The following is a 27,056-nucleotide window of genomic DNA, read 5'->3' as shown; positions in this document are numbered from 1 at the left end:
ATAGGAGGAGGTAACTTGTTGTAGAAGACTCCACATAAAAGATATCTCTCTTGAGTTTATGATGAGATTATTAAAACTTCTATGCCTTTAAAGTACATCAGTTTAGGAGTAAAACACAAATAAACACTGGATTAGAAGGGAAGTTGAACTGTCTTACGGGTAGTCCAGCAGCAGCACTATGGGGTTGAGTTCTTTCCTGGGTCGATAGTAAGCACGAAGGGGGACAATGAAGTTGTAGAGACCATTTCCCGCTGTCTCTGCAGAGACTATAATCAGCTTATTCTTGAAGCCGTATGCTTTGGCATCCTCAAAGCTGTTATGTGTGCAGCCCTGGATGGAGACAGACAATTCAACCTCAAGTCAGTCAGGTTTTAGTTGTGCTGAGTTCTTAGCAGACGGATTATATAACAGTTCTTTTTTTATCTTAACTACAAAATGGTTAGAAAAAAGGCTAGTTCACATCAAATTTTGATAAAGCTTTATTTTTAGGGGTCCTCCATTTTACGTCTAAAAAGTGTGAATATCTGTCTCAGTTTTGATTCTTCATGACTTTGAACTGTCGTACCTTATACACCCCTAACTGGTACATATTCATCTCACTGACATTTATGCTGCGTTGTGGTTGAACTGCAGGTTTACCTGTAGTTTTTAGCTGCAATGGAAATTCCTTAATTTCAAACTTACATGGTGATCACCACATAAAAGACTCCTTGCTGTAAAATGTTACTGACTCAGCAGTTACACTTAGATACACATAACACATTCCTACCTAATTTCCATAGATCAGATCTATAAAATAAACTGACTCAGTGTGAGACATTTTCTACCTACCTGGGACCCGTAAAATAAAGCATTACCCATATTTTTACAGTGTGTTTTTGTAGTTTAGATTTGTGCCGTTTCTGTCTTTTCCTGCAGGTGAGTTCACCTTGTCGAGGCGAAGGCAGCAGAATGGAGCTTTCTGTGGTAGGAGGTGGCACAGAGTTGGAGAGCTGCCGATGTAGGGCGAGTTGGGGGGGTAGCCCTTCACAAAACTGATGGATAAGAAACAAGAAATGCCTCTAAGAATAAGTCCTATCAAACTTTAACAACACTGAAACAAAGAATCCCTGAAATAAGAGTTTTTACTGTCATTTTATTATTAGACTCTGTAGCTGTTTCATTCAAATTCCTGATGTCCTATTCAGCACCACTACATTAACAATTACAAAGTTTTTGTAGTTTGTTTAGTTTTAATAGCGTCTCATTTTGTGTGTCAACTTGGTTGTGTGGCCCCTGATTTGTAATGTGTCAGCTGCAATTACCCTCATCAGTTTCACGGTGCCCTCTAATAGATTGCCAATAAAAGAGATTCTGGCTTTGTTTGTGGATGCATTTACAACCTGATCACCACACGATGGCACTGTGGGACCTTAACTCTTAGACAAGAAAAACTACTCAAGTGCAATGGATTGCAGTAATAAGAGGCTCAGAGGTTAGGGGGACTGTGTTATGTCCAACTTTATGGGACTGACTGATGTCTGGGTCTAACAGTTGCTCTTCAGGTGGACTTATATGGGCTGGGGTACAGATTGTGAGGCACAAGCACCCAATCCATCCTGAACGTATCTCAATCTAATGAAACCACATACAGAGATAGAGAAAAGAAAAGAACAAACTGCTGAGATAAACCGATTCCTCCGACTTGCCGAACTATCATGGCGACTATCTGTCTGGCCAGCTGACAGATGAGAGCTGAGGGGTGGGGACTCATGAAAGGACACACAACGTGAGCGTCACTCAACGGGAAAAGTGCTGACTTCCCTGACATGACATCCACATTCATCACTGTCACTTCTGCACCGTACAGCATCATGACACACAGATTACACGCTTATTCCAAACCCATCCATCTCTCCTCCTACAACCACTGAGGCGTTAAGAAGAGGAGGGCAGGTGAAATCAATCAAGTATAGAGTACAGGACGTTTGCACTATGAGGACATTTCACTTTTTGACTGCTGCATGACAAGATATACTGTACACTACAAAACCACTCAATCTCTTTGGGTCAATAACATCTAAGCCCTTCTGTCTCACATTTTAACCAAAGAGACGTCACTTACTCTGACCCGATAGAGCCCTCCTCATCTGATTGGTTGGTCTCATCCTCTGATTGGTCGCTGAGGAGGTCGCAGGGCAGAATGGCAGAGGAGTCAGCGATCTCCAGGACAGGTGCAATGCTTGGTCTGCGGCTTCCGGCGCCGTTCTCCGTCGGCAAGGTCAGTTTGCTGCTTTCCTCAGGGGGATCAGGGTTCTGGAGATCTATGGCTACGGTGCCTGAAAGTAACATGACGTTATTGTACCTATACCACTGAGCATGAAACTATAAGGCTATTTCGAAATAGCATGCGCAGCACTTTTTCTGTCATGTTGCTCAGTCGTCACTGAATATTTGCACTTAAATGCCACGGTGAGCCCATGACCATTTTATCTCAGACAGCATTCTCGTGCTGGAAAATGCTTTTTCATATTGAATACCACGTTTAGCTTGTTCAGCTTCTCAGCCACCCACATTCCTATCACCTTCTTGAGCTCAGCTGTTTGACCTTGAGGAGAAAATGCATTGCTTTCTGAATCACATGACTGTACCTCCAAGCTACCACAAATGTCATGCAAACAGTATTGACATTGTGTCATTGTCAATAAATATGCCCCTAATTTACATCATATTAGCGGTTTATAATATGATGTATGATATATGTATATATGTAACACATATATCACGTATTTAAGATACATGATATAAATATTTAATACGGAAAGAAATGTGGCTTTTCATTAAAAAAAATAAAAAAAGAATTAAGATAAGTGTTAATTAAACAATAATGAAACATCAGTGTCCTGTACAGTGTATAACTGATAAATTGTGAACATTTTAGAAGTAGTAAATAAGTGTAAAAAACTGATGCCCATGCACAAACTTACCATATGAAGTGGCCTGATCAACTTTCACAGGTCAAAGAAAAAGCACAACACAATAATGTCAGCCGACAAAGTAAAAAAGCATGTAAGAAAAAGGTTCATGCATAACAGTCAGCGAAAGCATACAGCATCACCAGGGCCGCTGCCATTCAGAAATGTTCAGTGTGAGTGCAATTCAGAGTGAGTAAACATCAACAACAAAGAATCCATTTTCTCTTCTGACAAGGAAACCCTTTCACTGAAATATTAGCCTCTGTCTGCAACCTGAATGTTTACTTGTACAACTACAAACATAATCTTCCATTCTTCTCTCTTTTTTCCTTTCTTTACCATCTTTTCTACTCCTAAACATTTTTACTCCGCCTTTGGCTTTCACTCTCACCCATGCTGGCGATGATGCTGTGCACAGGCAGCCTGGAGGGAGCGTCGTACAGCCCAGTGATGGGCAGACCTTTGCTGTGCTTCTCCTCCTGTTTGAAGATGAAGGCCGAGTTCTCCTCCTTGGTGATGTTGATGTAGTAGCAGGTGTCAGTGGCAGCCATGATGTGGCGGGGCCCGGGGTTCAGGAGGATGCTCTTGTTGTCTTCTCTCTTCACCCCGATCAAACACACACCATACCTAGGAAGTAAAGTACAAAATGGGCCTGAGCTCCAAATGTCTTTTAATTTTTTGCTTCAAATAGACATCCACAACTACTGTAACGAGATAAGATTATTATGGTGTGCCCAGACTGAGCCAGTGAAAGCTCTACTAACTTCTTATGAGCATGGAAGGAAGCGTAGGTGAAGCTTTTTCCATCGTACTCCCCAAAAAACTTGCTGTCACACAAGCGGATATGGTAGACCTCGTTCCCCGAGCAGCGTCCATACATCTTCTGCCAGTGTTCCGGTGAGAGCTGCCCCTCCCTGGAAAAGTATTATAAGAATTTTACTATGATCTGAATTACAACTAAGATAACAAAAGAATACTTCTACCATGGACTGCTCGCAAAAAGCAGCCCTATTTCAAAAGAAAAAAAAAAGTCTGTTTGAATTGGATGTCAGAATATAACTATGTCGCCACCAATTTCCCTGTTTTCAACTCGAGTAATTTTGAGTGAAAAGAAAGCACCTTTAAAATCTAATGTGACTTTATTTGCAACTCGATGGCTCTTATGTCCCCACAGGCTTATAAATCTATCTGACCTTTACCGACCCCATAGTCCACAGCCTCCTACATTCTAGTCACAGTGATGAAGAGAAAAGGCTAGGAGGTCATTTTATTTAGGCAGTTCCTGTACTTCATAACTTAATCAATTTGATGACGCTTAATTTAACACCTGCCACAGAGCGATCTATTCCAATTCCTGTCACCTTCACAGCCTCGATCCATTACAAGTTCCCGTAATGGGAGTTAAAATGAATGTGCTGCGTCTCTGCTGTGGACAGCAGTTCACATACAGTGGTCACCTTGCAGAGAACGGGAAAAACACAGCCAGATTTTTAGCCTTACAAGGAGAAGTGTAATATGTAATGTTTACTGACTTGACAGTGACAGGTTTCTCCAGTGGTGACAGTGCAGTTGTCAGCTCTGCGGGGACAAAAGCCAGGTACAGCCTTTATAACTTCAAAAACTCTGCTACTGGGGCTATCAGTCATTTTTCTCTAATATTAATTATCAAGCGGGATAGTATCTGTCCACATGAATAATGGTACAACAGGATATTAAACATTAACAGAGCACTCAAAGCTAGGGAGATTGAAAGTTTACTTAATAAAAGCGTTTCATAGAGGTCGAGCTGCTCTGGAGGCAGAAATAATATCATCGGTTGAGTCAAATCTCAACAGACAGAGCCAAAGCGTGACATCAGTTTTCGATTAGTAATGTCAAAGTAAGATCCAAGGGAAAAAAAAAAAGTTCAGCTCTCTTGCTGCTGTTTAAAAACATGTCAGGGCAACCCTTCTCTAGAGCCTCTAGATAGCTCACCTGACATTTCAAGAGAGTTATGGTAGCCTACAATTGTTCACTTAAGCATGACATGATCATGAATGCATAAAAAAAATGAATTAATGGCCAATCATAACATTGTTGATATTTTATCAGAGTTCCTTCTCTTCCACTTACATTTGCTGACTGCTCACTGACTAACACCCTGAAAAACCTTAAAGGAACAGCTGTAGTTTGATGAGAGGATTCATACCACTCTCATGTTTGTCCATTAAAATTTTAATTGGAGATGGTTAGCTTAGCTTAACAAGAAAGACTGGGAATTTTCCTCTTGTGGCCACGTCCAGGGAGGTTGGCTTCTTCTTAATAACATTAGCAGCTGTGGTCACAGGAACATCAAGCTGCTTAGAAACAGCCGTTACCATGCACGACAAATATTTTCTCCCTTATCCCCTCAAACAATTCTTCTTCTTCTTCCACGTTCAGTGTGGTGAACACAATGACACCAAGCCGCTCTTTTCACTGTTTTTTTGTTTTATTCTGTGGCAAATCAAAGGCATGAAGGTACGCACGACAAAAGAGCTTTTAATTAACACTTTTCAAGAAGAACAGAGCATTGTTTCAGTGATGTGTAAGGCATATCATCATAAGTAAATGCTGATTTAAATACTGTTAAATAAAAGTGTGAAATTGTGGTGTGTACTCACTGTCCTCTGGAAGTGTGAACCAAGAGAGTGACTAAGGTGGATGTGGCCGGACACACACAGTTGAGCGCCAACATGGCATACTTGAACTCCTCTTCACACACTACATGATCTGATTGAAAGAGATAAATTACAATAATAGGTTAGATTTAGAAATGTCTGAATCTAGCATATAGATAAAATGACTGCCTTTCCGCACTTACCAGCAAACTTGACATGAAATTTATTTTCCGGTTTGAGAATTTGGACGTAGAGGGGACAGTTTGGAGCAAAGTCCTTTGCTGCCCAGGCCCTCAAAATAGTCTGGTGATCCTGTGGGACAAGAAACTGTTATATTTTACTCATCCAGTGACTCATTTGTAAATGCAATTTGATTTTTATGGACCCTGAAGTATGCCTCAGAGACTGTGTGAACTCTCAGTACTTATAGAATCACAACATCATCTGAACATCTCCAATCTCTTCTAAAATTATACTCATCATGAGAGGTTTTATACTGGAAACAAAACAGAAAGAGTTTTCAAGTGATTCTACAAATTCCAGTCGATGTGACTCACAGCAGCAGTTCGGTCAACTTCATTCCTGCTGCTTAGGATGAAGCAGGCCTCAGCATCATCCATCCTGAGGATCGACATAAAGAAACAAACACAGACAGGCAGGGTCACGGGCCGGTGGCTGTGATGAGAACATTCGGCCATACAGAAAATTCATTATTTAAGGAGATCAATGCTTTAAAGAAAAGCTAGGCATGGATGAATGCTAATGTCCCATGACAATGCCTGGAAAGGTTAACAGCCCCATTCTTGCATGAGAACAATCTGCTGTTGGTTGACATTAGACTGCAGAACTTGCTTTCACAAAGGGGGTGGAGATCATTCATTTGTGACAGAAAACTCACATGTTCTGTGAACTTAATGGGAACCTAAATATGAAATGATTACAAGAAAATTTCAGCGAGGCAGGGCTGGTGTGTCTCTGAGGCTTACCTGCCTGGGTGATTTTATCTATTACACATCAGTGCGTGAAATTGCCACAGCATCTAATCCCCTGCACAACTTTGCACATTGACTACGGGCTCTTGGAGAAGGGGGTGGAAACGCTGGACAAATTTATGACTTTGATTTTACACTATCGTGTACAAGCGAGAAGTAGTTATACCTAATTTCACTGGTATCACATCATAACGGGAAGAGCAGCATAAAGCTGCAAAACAACATCTGCCGGTAAGGTGGTGAGATGCCCTGAAGCAACCATAAAACCATGAATAGCACAAATGGTGATGCTGGCATGGAAAAAATTTGCATCAACAGATCAAAAATTGACAGGTCAAACAAATTCCAGTGAATTCTATCACAATTTTTATTGCTACTGCATTTAAAATATTCTTATTTCTTCTTTCTTCTGAATAAAATGAATAAAACAAAGATAATGTGTAACTGCCTTCAAGAAGATAAAATGAATGTTCAAACACTGACCCAAAAACTTGGCATTAACACCTGGTTTTTACCGCCATCAATGATAATAATCATACTGAATTAATGAGATTTTGGCATCAACTCAGAGGTCTGAACCTGAACTAAATCAAGGATGCACTGTCAAGCACCCATCTGCTAAAAACACAACTGGGAAGTAACTATCTGTGTGTTTTAGTCTCTTTTTATGTGTTTTACATTTGCGTAAACAGGAGAGTCCATGCCATGCTTTCACTCACTTGGCCCTCATCAGGTCCTGGTCTTTGAGGGCAGATCCTTGCAGGTAGATGACCCTCTGAGACCACAGAGGGATCTGGAGGATACGGCGAACCTGAATGTCTATCTCTGTCGGACACAGAATCACCACGTAATAGTCCTGTAGGACAAAGAGACATGACTGCCTTTACTGAAATTCCCTGAAAACCTCTGTTCATATCTTAAGTTCTTATACACAACATTAAATATTACTCACTGAACAAGCAACACTCAAAGTTATATTTTGGCTGAGACCCACCCACTTCAAACCAGTGAGAAAAGATAGAAGAAAAAAGCTCAGACAAGTCTCATGGGATGTCATGAAATGTGGTCAGTTTTGTCTTTCCACTGTACCTGCAGTCTGGGATGAGCGTAGAACTCATTGAGGAAATCCATCAGCAGGTCAATCTTCAGCGAGCTGACACATAACACCACATGCTTCTCTGTCTGTGCCCGGTGGCGGCTGTAGTTCCCCCCTAATTTCTGGCTCTCCATCCACAGGTACGCTAGTTCTTCAAACTGACACGATGACAACATCATCAATGTGGTGTCAAAAGCAACAAGAACGGAATAAATAATGAGAGAGAGAAAGATCTGCTGTCTGGACTCAGATGGTGAGAGCAGTGGAGTGAAAACTGCTGACGCAGGAGTTTGCCAGCAGCAGGAGTTCATTTCTATTTCTCACCCAATTTGTTCTGCAGGGACAGTAAACATTTCAGAACATCTGAAGTGATGAATATGTTTGCGATCTTTAAAAATAGAGGACACAGCTAACAGGGGAATTTAGCGAGTGTGAACTAGCATGACTTGGCCTGAATTCTGAGTGAGATTTGCAGACGACTTCTGCAGCAACAAGCTTCATCACTAGATGCAGAACATCAAAGAACTGCTGATGATAAGACAGAACCTAACACGAGGTTCACTCAAGTGTGTGACACTATGTTGGTTAATCCTTTAGTCATTACCTGCAGTGGGAGGACCACCAGTGCAACACAGATGAGAATGACCACCAGCAGCTGGGAGGGCCAGATCTGTGGAGTGACGTCCCCATAGCCCACAGTGGAGAAGGTGACGATGCAGAAGTAGAACGAGTCAAACAAAGACAGGTTCTTCCCAGCTCTCTCTAGGTGCTGTATGCCACAAGCTCTGCAGAAAAATGATGAATTGTACAGTGACATCAGACATGTCTCCTGCGCGTAAAGATAATTAAAATAAAACACATGAGGAGATATTTGCTGCAGTATCATAATTCAGCCTGGTGGACTTCCCAAGATCAAAGGGCGAGAATGTCAATGCAGCTTAGGCTCCCCTTCAGTATGTCATTTAAAGTGACACCTCTGATTGTTCTGTCGGTTCCATTTCACTGCTTGTGCTTGTGTTTTTTTATTGATAAGTTGGAGATTTAATGAAACCCTGAAGCTGGGGGGAAGGGGGTGGGGGTACGACTGGGGAATGTCTAACCAGACAGAGTGGAGTGGAAGAGGTAGGCGCTGGATGGTGGCCAAGGCTCATGAAGGCTGCCAAAGAGTTAAGCTCTAAGAAGTGACAGCTTTCATTAAAATAAATTGGTGTTATAAGAGTGGAAATCAATGAGACATAAGAAATGAAGAAGGATGGGTGAATAAGAATGGCCATTTCAGCCAAAAACCTTCACATGGTTTTTCCTTAACACCTTTTCCTGCTATGTTTACTTGTTGTTAGTTTCTCACTTACTGCCTGTATTTCAGAGCATGTGACCTGATATCCATCAAGTGTTTCTGCACATTTCTTTGCTACTCATCACTATTTTAGGGCAACAAAATAGTTCAACCTTCCAGATAAGGCCAAAGTATTGTTTGTATTTACATTTATCTACATTTTCCATCAAGCTTTTGCCAGTAACAGTAGCTAACTGGCTTCATAATATCAACTAAGTCCTATGTTTTACATTTTGTTGCTTTTTCACTGTCTTTACATCTAATTTTACTTTACCATACAAACTGTGCACATGTAATTGCACCACAGAGCTAAGAGTATACCATGCCTGCTTTCAAATGTCACATTTCAATCTCTGCTTTTACGACAGGTATTGTTTCATTAATTAATCTGCTACCAGCTGCACTAAAAATTATGTTTTCTGGGTGGTTGAAGGCTCAACGACCAGATTTTGCATTGAGGGTCGGTAAACAGGATGTTAATAACCATGAAAGCCTCTATGGTCAGAGATGCACTTCTGTGACTAATGACAAGAAAGATGTTCACTCACCCTGTGAAAACCAGACACAGTAAGGTGCAGATGAGGATGAACACCTGGTTGAACATGGCAGAGTGGGTCCTCTGGATGGCACGATGGAAATCATTCTGGACAAAGGAAGAGGGATATACACACAGGCAGGTTTCATTGTCATGTTCATACCAGTGACTGGAAAACAGTTCCAGAGTTCTGTCATCTTTAGTAGTACATTTTTGCTCTTCATTCATATCGTGCTTTCTCCTACATTAGCATACTATCCATCTCGACTTTTATCAGTTCACGAGTCATTTCCAGTTCCACCTCGTTAGCATGTTCTGCCTGCCACCGCCTCCTTTCACCACCTCTCCAACCTGCCACTGCTTTCCCTCCATGTGCTGGTCTGCTTGGCCCCAGATTTTACCATCTGCCCAACTGTTGAACTGGCATAAGGCTCTTACTCTGTCATGGTCTCATCTGAATCGCAGTCAGAGCACACACTACCCCAGTTGGATATCATCTAATTGCTTTGAATTCCATGTACTTGGTGACTTTGCGCCTATGGTAAATCCTGGATAATACTGATATTACGATACTAGAATTTTGCACACCAGACATTTTTATCCTTTCTGTGTTTTGTCCTTTTTTTTCTGCACTTGCCTCTTTTTTGTCTTGATGTTGGTTCTGCTTCTGTTTAAAATGTAATTCATCTTTACCTCAGTACAGGCCTCCAGTCTATTGATTATTTGCACACTTTGCAGTTGCATCACTGCAGCAGTTGGGATAATGAAGATCAACCGAGTTCCAGTAATATCTAGTTCTCTCCGTAAACATCCAGATAAGTTACCATGTATATACCTGAAAAAGACAGCTTCAGTGTGGATGTGGGTCTGTTCAGTCTTGAGTCCTGAGAAAAAAAAAGTCTCTATCCCTGGCCTCTCTTATCTTCTCTAAGCAGCAGTCAGCTCAGTTAACCTGAACAAATGGCCGGTGTTAGCTTTAATAGCCAACTAATTAGCCAGCAGACTGATTTATCAAAGTAACCAGTGTTAATGCTAACAATGTAACACAAACTAACACAGCAAACAGCACATCAGACGTTAGACGTCCGCTATGGCCATCACAGGATGCATGCAGCTCTGGGTGTGCTACAATACATACAATACATACATTATAAAAATACTTACGATCATGTTCTCCAGGGCACCTTTGGCTAGCCAGCAGTTAAGAAATACAGGGACGAATATGTTTCTCAGTGGAGGCCAGAAGATCTTAAGAAAGACAGGAAGGAAAGGAAATATAAGAAAGGTTTTTTTTTTAATTAAGGCTATTTGCACAGTAAAATGTTAATTATGTAATGACCACAAGCCTAAATGAACTGTGCTAACATATTTTTGGGCACCAGACAGACTGATCAATTGATTAAGTTAATTACTCACTGTGATTATAAATGGCACTGTATTGATCATCTCCAATATGAAGGATATCTGGAAGATCTGCTCCCAAATATTCCCCTAGAAAGGAAATTGATGGGAAGTAATTCAATGGACCAGTGAGAAGGCAGATTGTTTTAGAGAGAAGTGTAATTCCAGTCGTAATGATCACTGGAGGAAGTCAACTGTGACAAGAAAACAATAGTTTAACAGGCAAGATAACAACAGTTTTATATGCTGGGCACTTTTAAGTCCATGTTAATTCTAGTATTCATTCAAACAATGCTCTTCGACCTGTTTTTGTCCTTAATGCATTCATAACATGCTTGTTTGTGGAGCATGTTACTGATGCTCAGCTACTGTGTAAGAGTTTATATACAGAATCATTATTATAATGTTTTTAATTAAATCTGGATGGATGGGTGGAAAGGCCAGATACAGTATATACATAAAATAAAAGTGTGCATGCCACTAACTGCACAAAAAGAGCACTAATTGCACATTAAGAGCATACTGAGAGCACAGCTGAGTTTACAAGGTGCATTTCAGACATGGATTCTGTCTGTGATGGAGCTATTAAAAAGCTCAATAAAGAAAATAAAACTTTATGAGACCAAAACATTTTACAGGGTTACATGTCATCGCCAGATGAGAAAAATAAAATTCAGGCATTTGCTCTTCATGAAATAAATGCAGTGGGGGCTCCTATGCAACCCTCTGAGGAAAGAAAAAAAGAAATTGCTAGACATAAAAAGATGGGCAAAAGACTGCATTTAATAAAACCCAGACCAAATTAGAGGATCACCACAGGGGAAGGAGCTGAAATCTAAAGAACAACATGTCTAAGAGACACTACCAGTCTCAGAGCAGCAAAGCTAAAGCTAATATTTCCAAGCAAAGACAAACTTTTGAGACTGGTACTACTTTGAGGGACAAAAATCACAAGTGCATGCTCATTATCAGTGGTGGAATCTCACACTTTGATTGACCCTTGCTGTATTTGTGTGAACTTCAGTTATTTTCAAAGAATACACAATGTTGATATATCCACTCGCCATTCACATGATCCTCCCTTTAAATGGATATGATCTAAGGACAGAAGTGCACCTTGAGATGAATCACGCAGATGAAATACAAACTGCACTTCCAGCTCTATCAGTCTGTCTGTGATGTCTGGGTCCAAAATTAAGGCAGGGGACTACTGGTCCCTGTGTCTTTGATAGGTGCCTTGGCACTGGCACATGAACTGGACATTGAAAGCTGTCAGCCAACAAGCGAGAACACACAGGTAGCTCTGGACTTTGATCAGACTGCTGCCAGACATCAGCATGGATTAGTGAGAGAGACTGTGCACTGTGGGCCCTTTTCTTACCTTGTAGCTTAGATATGTGATAAGCATGGTCTCCAAGAAACTGATTAAGGCCACTGTCACCTGGAGCAGAGGGGGACAGGGAGATAAATGAGCCGAGCAACTGCAAACTTATCTCTTCTGGCTGCTCAAACTTCGCTGAGGAATAACTGCACTCTGCAATCGTTTTATCTAACAAATGGATGCTAGTGTGTCTGGCTTGAATTTTGCATTGAGATTCAGTTCATGCAGGGTAATTTGATTTATGGGCACTTTCACTGGCGTGTTACTGTTCTCACCTGTATCGCCCATACAGAAAGCCGTCTGTTCACCCAGAAAATCAACTCCCTGTCAAAAAACATAAGAAGGTGTTCCTCACACTTCAGTGCATCTTCATAAAATTGCATCATACAAAATGAACACACATCAGTGGCAATTAAATGCCATTTTGAAAATGAAATATACCACTTGATTTCTGGTGACTCTGCTGTACTTGTCCAGCTGTTGTTCCGACATATTGCACTGCTGAAGAAAAAAAAAGAAAAAACAGCAATAAGGGAAAGGCACAAGGAGCACGAGTGTGTGTGAATGTGTGTGTGTGCGCGAGTGGAAACGTGACCACTGGGAACCATTTCCATCAGTTGGTATGCTGCCATGAAGAACAAACTCTACGTGTCTCTAAAAGCTGCTGGCGGTAAGCGCAATACAACAACCTACAGCTTTCACATGACTGCACAGAAGGAGCAACTTACCCTGGCTCATTTCTACTTACCGTATATGTTTTAGACACACAAAGTGAATAAAACTGTGTTGTCCACTTCAAGATAAACAACTTAATTCCTAGACCATGTTAATGTTTTGTCATCAAAATTACACAATCTCTTTAGAGATGTTCAAAGTGCTGAAAGTAGAAATCTGAAATATTTCCACATAAACAAATGTTCTCTGCTCTCCTGATATCTTTCACATTTTTTTTGTTTTATGCACATGTCAATAGGGAATTTTTTCCTGGAAAAATCCTCTGGCATATGGCAAGTCATGTGGTTGGTTTGGAATTAATAGAAGAAGAAAAATATAGATGGCATTGGAAGTGATAAGATGGTGGATAAAAGAGCTGCATCTACAGTTTCTGGACAGTAACTTTTTTTCTGCAGGGAAAGATGTCACATTACCTTTACTTTGCATTAAAGATGTTGCCAAAAATAAGTTGCTTTTACTGAGTGTAACTCACCATGGGTTGCCATTGACCTCCTTGGGGTCATCCAGGCTGACTCTCAGCATGTAGAGGGCACAGGTGAGAATCTTCAGTGCGAAGTTGAACAGACGGATTCTCAGGCCTATGGAGCAACAAAAACAGCAACATCTGACATTTAACTCAAAAACTGACTGAAGTTAAGCAATAATCGCTTAAATTTGGGTTTGACTGAATCTCTTTTATTTAGTTTCACAGGCTTACCTTCAGAGCTCTACACATACTCAAGTTCAAATCTTGCAGTGTTATGACCCTCTGTGATCGAAAGTGTACAGATGCTGCCTGATCTCTCCTCATTAGGAAGTTGATACTGCTTCAGCACCAGTAGTTTAGGTGCATAAAATGGCTTTAGTGCTAAAGCAACTATATCTGTCGAAGCTCTGAAGCATGACTAATGCAGCTTCATGCTGCTCTGGCACCCCGTCACAACTGATTTCCCCTGACGTGTAACTTTCAAATCCTCCAGGAATAATACAAAATAACACTAGCACTTCCGTGGGCTCGTAATATAACAAAGAACAACACAGCAAGATAAAAGACTGGTGGGATTGCACAGAAATAGCCCAGAGGGATAATGTTTGTGGAATCACAATCTCCTGTTTAATTAAGTGCAGGCACATACTGACCAAATATGCAGAACAGATACTTGGCTGCAAATATGCTTGCTAGCCAGAGGGTGGTGCTAGATGTATTAGCCAATTCCAATCAGCCTCAGCAGCTACCTAATCTCTTGTGACGTGACCTCTTCAGATGAAGCCAGCGTCGATGCTAAAATGATTTGAAACTGGACAAAAACAAATAATGTTGTAATGGAGCAGATCAACAGACCCCTGCAGCCAAGTGTGACATTTTCATTAGACTCTGTTTTTTTATGTCAAAGGCTGTGGTTGCTTAGTGACAATGACAGGTTGAGGGACAGACAGCAGAGCCGTCTCAGTGTCGAGGACATGTTAACGACACGTTTCACCAGACACACAGCTCCTGCAGCGAACGGTTTTACACCTAGATGCAAATGAATGGCTTGCAGACACAATGCACCAAACTGCTGGACGGCACCAATGTCTCTTTCTGTGAGACGTTGTGGCATTGCCAGTCTTATCTCCTAATGAGAAAAACACTGCGGCCCTGCCTCGTCTCTCAGCAAATGGGCCATACTCTTCTGTCCACGCTGGGTCACAGTGTGCACACCCAAAATACAGCAATTTACAATGAGGCGGTAAATGCAATAATGAAAACCCCAACTGAGACAGAAATTGGATATGAGTCATCACTGGCTGCAATTTCCTATATTATGCCTTTATTATCTTCATTTAGCTCTAAGCATATCTGGTGGCAGCAAGAGAGGAGAACACTGGGATGCTCCCGGTCGGCTGTACTTACTTGACCTTTGGTTTTTGATGAAGAAAAGCTTCAGCCTCTCCTTAAAGGTGTTTTCATTCACATAGAACTCCACCTGCACCCTGTGGGCAACGATGACAAACTGTCAGTGTACACGTATACACATGGTTGTGCAGAAACACTAATGTACATTCAGAGCCCCCAGCCAATAAGTACACGCTAAAATTCATAGCACGTTTCCAAGAGAGGCAGCGAATTACATTTGAACAAAGAATGCAAAGCATATAATGGTACTATGTGATGAGGTGTAGAGGTGAAGACAGAGCAGTGTGTTTGCACTAATATTGATGTGTTGAATTCAGCATCACTTACAGTAAATGTTACCCGTGATGGCTGTAGTCCAGCCATAGTTATATTCATGTTTGCATCCGGGCTCATTTGAAATTCTCATATCGGTGCCAATACCATACCTGAGTTTCCGTACTGACATCAAAGGGATTCTTTTTTTTCAGTTCCTTAGTTTGAAGAAAACCAGTTTCTCTACTAAACCTTCTCAACAAAGTATGCTAATGTTCCCAATGCTTATCAAAGAACATACCCAGCCTTAGTTTGCAGCCTGTTATTATACAGATATTCCATGTAATAGCACATACTGGCAAAAAAAAGTGACTGTTGGTAATGCTAATTGTGTAATACTCATAATTGCGTTTGGTGAAGGACAACAAAGCATGTGCCTTATGGACATCTAGCTCAGGAAGAAGCTAAGTCTCTCTTCTGACTAATTTTGTTACCCTCCATTTACCAGCAGTCATCATGTAAAGCTCCCTTTTCTCATGCAGTGATGCATGCGCATACTGCCAAGACACCGGGGGTTGGGGTTGGGTAGGGGTGGGGGGTGGGGTGTGTGTGTGTGTGTGGGGGGGTGTGAATAACTTCTATTTTAATCATTTATATACACATTTATTACACAACCGCATAATCTTAAGTATTGTTTACATATTGTCAGACAATCTGTAGAGCAATTAGGTCTTGACTAATTCACAGGAATAAGAGAGAACATGATGTCAGTTTGGTTTACAATGAACTGTCAATCATCTCTTGGTACAAACTACAGTACTTCAAATCCAACAGCTATCTTTTCTCACTCGTGACAAATTCTATGACAAAATTCAAAGCTATTAAAGTTACGAGCAGACATAATGGACTTTAATAGGCTTGGGTGGCTTGACCAGATCATCACTTAAGCACAAATAATGATGTAGCTACTGTTGGTAGGTTAGATGAATGCAGGTCATGAGACAGGCCTATTAACAGCTTCTGTGATGTAGAGAGCTTGTTGTCACTAATGAGCATGGAGGGGTAGTAATAATGGCTTCATGGTTACAGGAGGGACACTTCGAGCCTTCTACCTTGTCTGACAAGATGAATATAGGCTGCAAAAAGACAGGGGAGGAGAGCAGAGAGCAGGAGGGCAATTACAGCAGCCGACTCCTAAGGGAGGTATGCATGTGCAGATACAGAGTGTAGGTGGAAGAAAGAACATGAGATATGCACCATCTTCCAGCTATTACCCTCTCTCCCTCTTCCGGCTTTATTGCCATGGAGACAGCTTCCAAGGCAGGAACTGTTCACTCACATCCATGTCTTCGTGCTATGCGTTTCCAGTACGGGGAATTAAGGCTAAGCTGCACACACACACACACAATGACATGTTCTTGTCTATAGGAACCAACCGCACACTCCCATCCCCGTGACTCCATCCTACCCAAACACACAGCTAAATATACACCATGTAAACCGAGTGTATCCACTGCTTTATCTTTTAAGCACGGTGGCGAATCAGGTGATCGGTAACGCATGTCCAGGTTGCCTCCACTCACACAGCTGTCAGAACAGACATGGACAACAGTAATTACTCGTATCTGCAATTACACTTCATATAGAAAATGTGAACACAGCGAAACCAAAATAAACTCAGTGATATCATTCTTACTATGTTATTCTCACTGGCATAGGACCAACAAATCTACGAAAAACTGACTGAGCTCAGTGTCTGTGTGTGGGTGGGGATGATGATAATCACGTAATAGCATGGCCACTTTTCTAATAATATTTTAATGTGAGGCTTTCCCTGCTTATCTGAAAGTAAGATGAGATACATGTAGTGCAGTCTGTCTTTATGGTATGTCTGGTTTACGACCACAGCTCTGTAAAACTAATGCCAGTCCTTCCATACTCAGCTGTACTTTGTTTTTAGTTTTAATTACCAAATGTTAACATGCTAAAACAACATGCCTCTAAGATGGTTGACATGGTAAACATTATACATGCCTGTTAACACTGTCATTGTCAGCAGCACATTAGAACAGCCTCAAAGAACCACTAGCATGGTTGTAGACTCTTACATCAATCTCCACTGACTTATTCTGAACCCAGGAAACACAATCTACACATGGTAAAAATGATAGAATCTGCTTTACTAGCCCTTACCTCAGTTAATCTCTTCTCAGAACAGTTTACAAAAAGCATATCTCAGACACTAAGACACTACAATCTCCACGACTGGACAGGCTGATGTCAAAGCACTAGAATGCAAAAGGATGATAAAAATAAGTATGCTCCAACTAAGGCTACAAATAGCATTTCTTCCACACTTGACTCCCAGTAACTGCAGACCCACAGCAATACCTTTTAAGTACTTACGCTCTTTTCTTTGGCATCTCTGCAGTCTGCAAACCATCACCACCAAGGTATGGACATTAACCCAAACTGTGAAATATAAACACGAGCAGCTTGAATATCCGAGAAGCCAGACAGCATCTACAGGAGGATGGCACTTATTAACCTCAGGAGATACTCCCTTCACTACTCTAAAGAGTAAAGATGGTAGGCAAGTCAAAAGCCTGGACTGCTTGCACATCCTCACAATAGATGCATCACATGACCTTATGTCCTCAACTAACAAGTCTACATGGTATTTAGAGCCTTTTGTATATATAGCAGACATTCAGAATATGGGACAGAGCGTCCACAACAAGTTCATGATCACAATGAAAGTAACAAGGGGCAAAAATGTAAACAGAGAGAAAGACTGGGTCTGGTGGGAAGAACCTGTGATCAAACTTTCAGCGTTAAAGTGGCATGCACACGCACATGGTACGCCATGCCAGTGATAGGATTACAATTTTATGCACTCTTGCCTGAAACACTGAGCAGCTACAACTGCTTTGTAGACTCAGTAAATAAACATCAAACAGCTTGTTGACCTCGGGATAAAATGGCTGACAGAACAGAGCTGTTCAGACGTCTGGGTTCATTTTAGTGCTGAAAAAAAAAATATTGTCACACAGCCGCCAGATGCTCTGTGCCATATGGAATATTTGTCAGAGTGTTGCAGGGGTAGGCACAGGTGAACAATAGTATCAGTTAGCCTAGTGGAACATCACCTGGGGATAAAAAACATATCACATACAACACATATCAGTCCTGAAATGGTGCACGGATGTTTCTGCAGAACAGAAACAGGCTTCTAATATTAAGTCTTGTAAAAGGAATTATACATCTGGCAGCACCAAAATCAGCAGTACCCATGCCTAAATAACAAAATTACCACAAGTGTTGGCATAGCAACAAATGAGGAAATTATCAATCCATCTCTGTTTCTGACCACTCAGGTTGCATGAGCTAAACAACACGCTGTCTCATGGCTTATGATAAAAATCATGTCTTTGGGCCAGAGAATCAGCAAACAGACCATCAGATCACATCTTGTCTGATTAAACAGTATGACAGCAGTCTTTCCCATTACAGCCATTTATTATTATTATTATTATTTTCTGATCTCAGGTTTGCTGTGATCCCCCCTCTGATGAAGCAGAAGGTTGAAAATAGAAAATTTCCCATGCACCACTCTCAGAAGTGTGCCTGATATAAAACCTGCAGGGATTCTAAAAATATTACACTTGGACATCAATATTCAAAAGCTGTGGCATCTTAGTTATTCTCTGCCTCTGTTCCAAGGAGCTGCACCTAAAACTTACCATGGTGAAGGTACTTCTTGTCCAATAGCCTCATTAAAGATCAAAAATAGCTGAATGGGCTTCAGGCCAGACACAGGCTGTGGCAACTGTGAAAGTACTTTGTCAAATGGATATTGAAGCCAGAAACCTCAAGAGGAAACCATAAGAGTTTGTGTTATAATAAGGGTAATCACCTTAATGGGAGCTACGTGAACAATGGACTGACAAGACCAACATTAAGGAGCAGGTAATGGGTCATTTCTGGTTCTCTGGGGCAATTTCACACTGTAAGCTGCTGTATATGTGCATGGGATGCACAGAGAGGGTCTTCTCTTCCCTATATGTGAGCATGATGTGTTCAAGGTCCAGGACAGCCCTGAAGCATTTTTTTTTTCAAAAACACTTTGTATGAGGTAGTTTAAGTGTAGTGCAGCATCATTTGTCATAGATCAGCCTTGAATCAGCATTTGAAAGATGCTGATTCAAAGCAGCTGCCACACGCCTTTCAAGGTCTGTGAAGGGGTCCTGACACAAATGTGCAGTTATAATAACTGTGCTGCTCACTTTATTGTTGACTACACTGTCTGTGTAGAAAAAAATGAATCTTCCTGTTCACTGAAGTGAAGAGTTCAACAGCACTGAAGCTAAATTGCTCTGCAGTCACGGAGAAAGGCTTAGGGGCTTTAGTAGGATGCCAGTTGAGTGGTAAGACAGAAGCAGTAAACAAGACCACCTCTACACTGTATTGTTGGACAGTTTTACAGATCCACAGCACATCCCCATGTGGTTATGGCTCAGCACTGTGAAAAGAACAGAGACCTCAGAGCTTGAACGAGACCTGAAAGAACAAAGCTGTCAGAAAGTATAAAGGCTCCAAAGGATCTGCTTGGTCAGCATTAGTCTTAGTCAAAATATCAAATAAAGATCCAAACATACTGAGCATCAAATTATAGACAGTAAAGCTCACAAAATAGCACATGAAGTGTAACTTACTCTGCCCGAGTAATGGAAGTTTAAACTAAGTAAAAACAGGCATGATGGAAAGTAAGAAATTTTAGTAAGACCAAGAGGTTATTTTATTGTGTCAGAAAAAGATAAAGCCCGTCTCTGTGTCAAACAAAAGCAGAAGGACGTTGAGGTAATATCTGAGAGATACCTTTGAAATTCACTGCTTTGTAACTGCAAATGGAAATCTCTGGAGATAAACAAGACAGACTGAACTGTTAAAAAGAGGATTTTCAAAAATGTGAATGTGATCTAGTCTGTGTCCTTCATAAGAGAGCGCATATGGCTGTGAAATGTGGCTGCTCATTTCAACTAACTTTTTCAGGAATTGTCAAGAAAGCGTGTCCTCTCTTTTCACACAGTACCTCTTTCAGAATAAGTGAAGTGCCAGCCTCTGTACACAAGCTACAAAGACAGCTCAATAATGACAGTATGCCATTTGAAAAGTCATGCAGTGTCACATAAAGCCTTCAAAAATGGCAACGTTTCCTTCACATTGTACTGCAGGGGGAAAAAAAAAAATCATCCACCTTTAGATGCTTTCACCATTGCACAGAATACTTCACTGCAAGATGTTCAGTACATTCCAAGCATTATTTTGTTATAAAACCTGCTACCTACCTAGTGCAGCTACTCAGGGATGCCTCTGTATCAAGCTTCTCCATATTAAGAGGAACCAGCTGAGATGGTGTGAGAACCAGCTAAGAATGCACCTCGAGCAACTGAAATTATGTTTCATAGCATGTCATTGTTGTTGCAGCTGAACATGCAAAGATGCTTATTGTGCACTTTGATTCTGGCAGACTGAAACTACTCTGAATGTGCAATGGCAGCCTTGCTCTTTGATGACCTGAAACCATATACTGACATTTCCTGCGATGTTATATAATGGCTTAACTTTTTTCTACCACAACAGGAAATACCCTAATTTTATGTCAGGCAATTTACATGTCGGTACTGTAAACAGTACTCACACATAAACAAGAGAAACAAAAGAGAAGCAAACAAGCCCATCACCTGTAAATGAATTTTTTGACACAGGGCTCATGATCTTTATTCTTTTTAATGTGCTGAGATGAAGTGTTTTGAGCCTCACACAGTGAAACAAAGAGGGATCCCTTTACTGTTGTGCAGGATTCGCATCATGCAGAACACAAAATGCAATATGCTCTGTCAGCCCAAATTCCTGCTTAGAGAATAACCGCAAAAGATGAGAACAGTGATGAGGGGAACACTCCATCTCCAACACATGCTTACTGCTCACCACTTAGCACGTCCCCAAGGATCACAATCCATTTTCCAACAGTAGCACAGCCTCAACAAACACGACACTTAAGCGGCAACCCACCACAGCTGAAAGGTGAAGTCGCTGTGTAAGACAGCAGACCTGCAGTTCTCCTATTAGCTGCTGCATGCTAATTTAGAAAGAAAACCATGGACTGTATAGAAGACTATTTAAAAAATATCCCAACAACTAAATACAATGTTGATAGTTAATTTCACTCTTTTTTTTAAATGCATGTCTTGGTAGAAGTTTTGAGAATCACGGTTCTATTAAAAAGACAATACAGCCTCAGGGGAAGTATGTTCTGGGGCATGTTTCCTCAATTTGACAGGTGTCTCGGCCTATCACAGTCAGTAAGGGAGGCTGCTGTTCGCTCGTCCCACCTTTGCTCCAACTAGGTTTCCTTTCATTGACTATATTTGGATTTTGTGGTTTCAGTAACAATATCTGCAAGACCAGTGCAAGCAAGTCAAGGGTGAAAAATGTCTTTGCAGCAACGTAGAGATGATGCCAAACCCTTTTACCCTCTTGATGTCTTACCTCAAATGTGTGGACTTCCCTGCTCTTGCACACTCATTGGCTTAGCAAGTCCAGGGCACACAGAGCTGCTCAGTTCTGCCACTGATCAATCTGAGACCCATGCTCTTGGAAATGAAAGCAAAATAGCACCTGGAATAACGTTAGTTTCCTGTTACCTGTTGTTTTCTTTCACAAATCAAGCAACTCAGATCTGTTTGTTGCAGTGGAACACTAACTGAAATACACAATCTTTTGAAATATTTCAAGGCAAGAATTTTAAAAAAAAGAGGGTGAACTGGAGAAAACACCAACAATTATTTCCACAAACGCTAAAATAAAAACATAAAACATACAGTTTGTATTGTAAATAACTGATAAAGCCTCCATGCTTCACCCTCTTTCATCACATCTCAGCAGCTTTGGTATCACTGAGGAGGCTCAACTTCCCCAAAAACCTGATGCTCCCAACATCACACCAGAACCATGGTATAAAGGTTTTCATGATCAGTAACTCAGCAGCATGCAGAGTAAAAACAACTGACATGTCGGAGTTTTCAGCAAACATTTTACCAGTTTTAGCTTCAGACATTAGTTTGTCTGGAGATTCCTTCACCTCTGCTCACATGATTCATGTTTTCAAGCCCAGAGCTCACATACTGACAGAGTGAAAACTGTTGCGCACATTCAGTAAAAAGACAGATAATAACACCAGGAGTAAGCTGATAAAAAAAACCAAAAAACACAAATTTCCCTTTCACCATTTATTGTGGCATGTTTGAATGTGACAAAAGTCTATGATGGACTTAAGCTGTTTTCTTCGAGTCTTTGCCACAACAACTGTTGAAAAGGTAGCAACAGATGAATGGGTAATTCCCAGTTTTCTGATCATTACCACCAATCATTACCAATCATTGCCCACTTTGATGACAATGGCAATATAATCTTCAAACACAGTCAGTGCATTACATCTATGTCCACACACAGCCTGCGTAAAATTCAAGGTGAACAGTGCTTTGGTGCTTGCAGAGATTTCCCCAATCAGTCCTGTGTACAGTTACCATTGCAGACACAATCCATGCCATGCAAGCATGATGCTGCCAGGGACTTACTGGGCATTGGTTGAGTCCATACTGTACTCCTCCTGATACCTGGACGCAGCACACATGGACACAGATAGGCACATATTAGGAGAGAGTGTGGTTGAGAAAACAGGAAAGGGAAGGAAAGGTTGAACAGCAAGAAAAGGATGCCACTCAGGATGCCACTGCAGTGTATTTACATTCACTTGCACCTTGAGTCGGGATGCAACCACATTATAACCTTGAGAGAGAGTCTGAGCAGTTTGTGCAGCAAGAAGGTCCAAAATGGGATTTCATACTAGGTTAGCTAGCTGATATTTTTTTTAGAATATAAACCAAACAAGAAAAACAATACTCAGTATGTTTTTATACTCAATATGTCAAAACTGCTTCGGATCCTGTATTTGAGCAGCTGCTTCTTACTGCACAGGCCTACTGTCAAGACTCTTCCACCAAGGTTTCACTGAGTCGCCTTCAAACTCCACATACAAGTAAATATAAACATGTACAGTGGAAATTGACTGTATTTGAGCTCGACTGGAAATACAAAATGTATTTCAGAGATATTAATTTGCAGGGCTCATGCAAGGCAAAGACCATACATTAAGGTAAAAAAAAAAAAAAGAGACAAATAAAAAAAATAACGCTTCAGCTGACTGAAGAACAGATGGGACACTTAATGCAAACCACAGGGGATCAGAGGACACACCCTCTTGGTCAGTCTCATAGGTTGCTATATTGAGATGACCAGGGAGAAAAGGATATAACACTGAGGGACACTGACAGACAGAGAGACATTCGCAGATATTGATTTTAAGGACTGACAAATGGATAATTCGGATGGGCTAGGGGTCAAAAGGTTAGACACACAGTTCAATTTAATGGAGAATAATTTGCCTTGCGCCCACTAGCACTTGTCATATCCCACTGGCTACGGCTTCCTGTGGGAACAGTTCACTGTGGCTGAACCACAGAGCTGTATGTAGTATTTTATGTACTTAACAGCAGGTACATTCAGTCTGTGGCAGTACGTTTTTTTTTTTAATGTCTAAATTGTTCACACTCTCATTTCAAATATTGAAAATTGCAAATTAACTTCAACCATGTAATTACACAGACAGAGGTAACACAGCACAGTGTGGACTTCTTGGCTCACTCAGAAGCCCACAAAGCCGCTCGGCGAGTACACAGGTGTGACTAATAACATTGAGTCCCTTGTGGGACAGCAGTTCAAGAAGCCTGGTATTGTGCATGTTTACTCTCTGGGATGGCTTACTGAGACACCAATAAAATGGAGCCATGATTAATGTTATTAGTTAAACGTGTGTCTTTTCCTACAAACATAAGTCAAATGTGCTGTGAAAAAGGTCAAGGGAATACAACAGGAACCAAAGTTATCCCCTTTTTATGTATTATCTGCATACCTGCTTACATTTCTGTTTATCTGGTTAATAAAAAAATGCATTGTACTGTTTTGTAGCTTTATAACATGAACTCAGAGTCCCTCGCCTTTCAATGTCAAGCAACATATTGCAAGACATGCAAGAGCAAGATAGGCTGAAAAACACTGTAAAATGAATTGATTAATTAATTTATATTCTATATATAACATTTATATTATTATGTCTGCAGATTTTTGTACTGTTCTTATAATTAGAAAATATGTTTGCATACTGTAAGACCAGTGAGTAAGATGCCTTCAAGGTCCAATCCAAAGGACATTTTAAAAAATATCAATTTCAGCAAAACTGGATGGATAAAAATATAATTTTGGTTGGTATTTCTTTGAAGCTTGTGAAGGATCAAAGAGTGTAAAGAAGAAAGGCTGAGGGAATTTGTTTTAAAAAAAGAAAAAAAGGTCATTATTTGACAGTTCACACTGTATAGCTGAAAAGCTTGAGAAAACAAGGAACATCATCATCCCATTTATGTCTTTGAAAATGGACTAATGGAATGTCCATTAAACCCAGGAAATGGCTAGGTCATAAGAGAGGACCTCCCTCATTCCACTAATTAATCAAGAACCTTTTGCTATTTCAACAATATTATTATCGATTATTACAGTTCCCAGGAATCCAAAACACATGAGCTGCGGGATTCCACTACAGTCAAATGGCTTTTAATGGAATTTAGACAAAAGATGAACAGTCACAGTGTTTATTGAGCTGTAACTTTCTAGCAATTCACAAGAGGTTTATGTCTCTAAGTGGCCCTGCATGAACTGAAAATAATCGCTGTGAGGTAGGCCAGCCCCCTAAAAGTGTTAGAGTCTTAGTCAAGCAAGTTTTGATCAGTCGGTTGGTCAGAGAAAAAAATTTAAAAAAATCAAACAGGAAGAGGCAACACTCAGTCACGGACAGATTGTTCAAATAGCTGCAGTTATTAAATAGTAATGTATGTGGTAATTACAACATTCTTCCTCAGCCCTGGAATCCGGACCATTTTCTGATGCCCCCCCCCCAAAAATATATATATATATTCAAAAAAATATATTCAAATAAATTAATATCACAAATGTGTGGTTTAGTTGTCACTCATATTTAAGAAATATTTTCACATTTTTTAAAGTTCAATTGTCACAATTTCATAGTAAAAGACAAAAAAAAAAAAAGAAAAGAAAAAGACGGATTGCCAGGCATATTGGAAATTTTCTAATTTCAATTTATAGTGAAGTTGAACCACTTGACAGATGTGCAACAAACTGATGCACTGTGCACTGAGCAACATGTGACTTATTCTCCAGCAATTTGTCTGATAATACTCACTGCTAAAAAGACTACCCATGTGATTCACCAGGTGCCAACTGCCCCTAATAAAAGTTAGTTCACAAGTGAAATAAAGCAATTAGGAAATAATTAGTCTGCTTAGCAGGGACACTGTACATAACAACATCGAGATCAACTCTTCTGCTGTGCTCTCACTGTCCATTTGGTGCCTATTTGACAGTACTTAAATGAGCAATAAAGATGCTATCTGGCTGCTAAGAGCTTTAGAGTTGTACAGGCTAAGATAAACAGAGGCTGCCTTTGCCTCCATTTGCTTAAACCAATATACAAAAGCCTTTTTAAAATAAACCAAAGAAATTAAAAAAAAAATCCTCATATACATACAGTTAGCATCATGATGCCCTTGAAGTCCAATTATGAGACATACAGCAAAGAGCAAAATTGATTCTCACCTCTGTAGCAGATCTGGAATCCCAAGTATGAGCCGAGCTACTGAGACAACAAGTGCAAGATGACCAGCATTTTCAAAGCATGCTTTCAATTACACTGGCTGAGAACTGCCTCAAGCACTGACGGAACTGAAGTGGGAGGGTTTCACACTCGTACACTATCACTGCACCAATTTCAAGGACAAATGGGATTTGTAGTTTTCAGTCTGTTTACCTGCATCAGCTTGCCAACATTTCTCTGTATACTACAGTTCCAATACTGTTCCTCACACACCACAGTGGCTGCTCCAGTTCTCCTGTCCAAAAATATGACTAGCTGGTTCTAGCACAGTAACTTAACACCTGGTCACCTCCCAGCAACAGTGCCCCTGCTTTGTGCTACACTAGTTACAGTAACTCTCAGTCTTCAAACAGGCCTAACTAGATGTTAAAATGGCCTTCGCCCACACATTGACAATCTAATTTTTAAATGTTTTTTCTTTTTACCTCTCTGCATTGAACAACTCCTTTTTTATGTGATTATTTTATCCATAAACAGTGTCTCAATAGAATTTCTAGAACTGTTACTATATCATGATGTATATCAACAGAAAAGGTGCTCATGATGTTGTGCCCATGCTCTAAGCATGTGTAAGCAACGGATGGAGTTAGCACGTACAAGAGACTCCTCAGAAAAACGATGGACTCAGTGTTAACAGCACTCTAAAGAGCTCTCTACCAGGCATATTATCCAATCAGAAAGCTGTCCTCCTTTCCCTTGCAATCAACTCAGTTTTCAAAGATCTGTGCCAGTGCTTCTCTGCACTCTACACAGTCCAGGTTGTGAGGTTTTTCTGGAGCCCTGCTCAGACAGTAGACAGTGAAAGCTGCATGTGTGAGCTTCCCAGCTGTGCTAAAAATTATCCCACAATCTAGCGTTCCTCAAACCTTCTAATTGATTCTCTACTAACTGATGCTCTTAAGAAGCTGGAGAAGGCAAGTGAGATGACAGGTCTGATCAATGATTTGGCCAATGCATATACAGTACGTGCGCTACGTACACATACACCTAATGTACAACACACAGCCAAACAG

At 40.7% G+C, this 27,056-nt stretch overlaps 1 protein-coding gene across 2 annotated transcripts in view; it reads right to left on the bottom strand.

Annotated features, from left to right (window-relative positions):
• LOC121184650 (potassium channel subfamily T member 1-like) overlaps positions 1–20,638 on the bottom strand; it is a 36,011-nt gene extending 15,373 nt beyond the window's left edge. The window contains exons 1-21 of one of the 2 annotated variants that reach the window (XM_041042450.1): positions 20,546–20,638; positions 14,943–15,022; positions 13,542–13,647; positions 12,776–12,835; positions 12,610–12,658; positions 12,335–12,394; positions 10,969–11,043; positions 10,717–10,800; positions 9,566–9,660; positions 8,286–8,466; positions 7,675–7,839; positions 7,305–7,441; positions 6,151–6,214; positions 5,797–5,905; positions 5,597–5,705; positions 3,719–3,868; positions 3,346–3,581; positions 2,967–2,987; positions 2,105–2,318; positions 929–1,034; positions 158–330 (exon numbers count right to left, since the gene is read on the bottom strand). In XM_041042450.1, coding sequence (XP_040898384.1) covers positions 158–330; positions 929–1,034; positions 2,105–2,318; positions 2,967–2,987; positions 3,346–3,581; positions 3,719–3,868; positions 5,597–5,705; positions 5,797–5,905; positions 6,151–6,214; positions 7,305–7,441; positions 7,675–7,839; positions 8,286–8,466; positions 9,566–9,660; positions 10,717–10,800; positions 10,969–11,043; positions 12,335–12,394; positions 12,610–12,658; positions 12,776–12,835; positions 13,542–13,647; positions 14,943–15,022; positions 20,546–20,589 — 2,318 coding nt within the window. In that variant the 5' untranslated portion in view covers positions 20,590–20,638. The remainder of the gene's footprint in view (positions 1–157; positions 331–928; positions 1,035–2,104; positions 2,319–2,966; positions 2,988–3,345; positions 3,582–3,718; positions 3,869–5,596; positions 5,706–5,796; positions 5,906–6,150; positions 6,215–7,304; positions 7,442–7,674; positions 7,840–8,285; positions 8,467–9,565; positions 9,661–10,716; positions 10,801–10,968; positions 11,044–12,334; positions 12,395–12,609; positions 12,659–12,775; positions 12,836–13,541; positions 13,648–14,942; positions 15,023–20,545) is intronic. The other variant, XM_041042451.1, reaches the window with a different exon arrangement.
• Positions 20,639–27,056: the final 6,418 nt, after the last annotated feature.

The sequence above is a fragment of the Toxotes jaculatrix genome, chromosome 7, assembly GCF_017976425.1.
Source record: "Toxotes jaculatrix isolate fToxJac2 chromosome 7, fToxJac2.pri, whole genome shotgun sequence".
In the NCBI taxonomy this organism is placed as follows: Eukaryota; Metazoa; Chordata; class Actinopteri; family Toxotidae; genus Toxotes; species Toxotes jaculatrix.
Note: the sequence above shows the minus strand (reverse complement) of the source record. Positions and strands in the feature narration are given on the sequence as shown.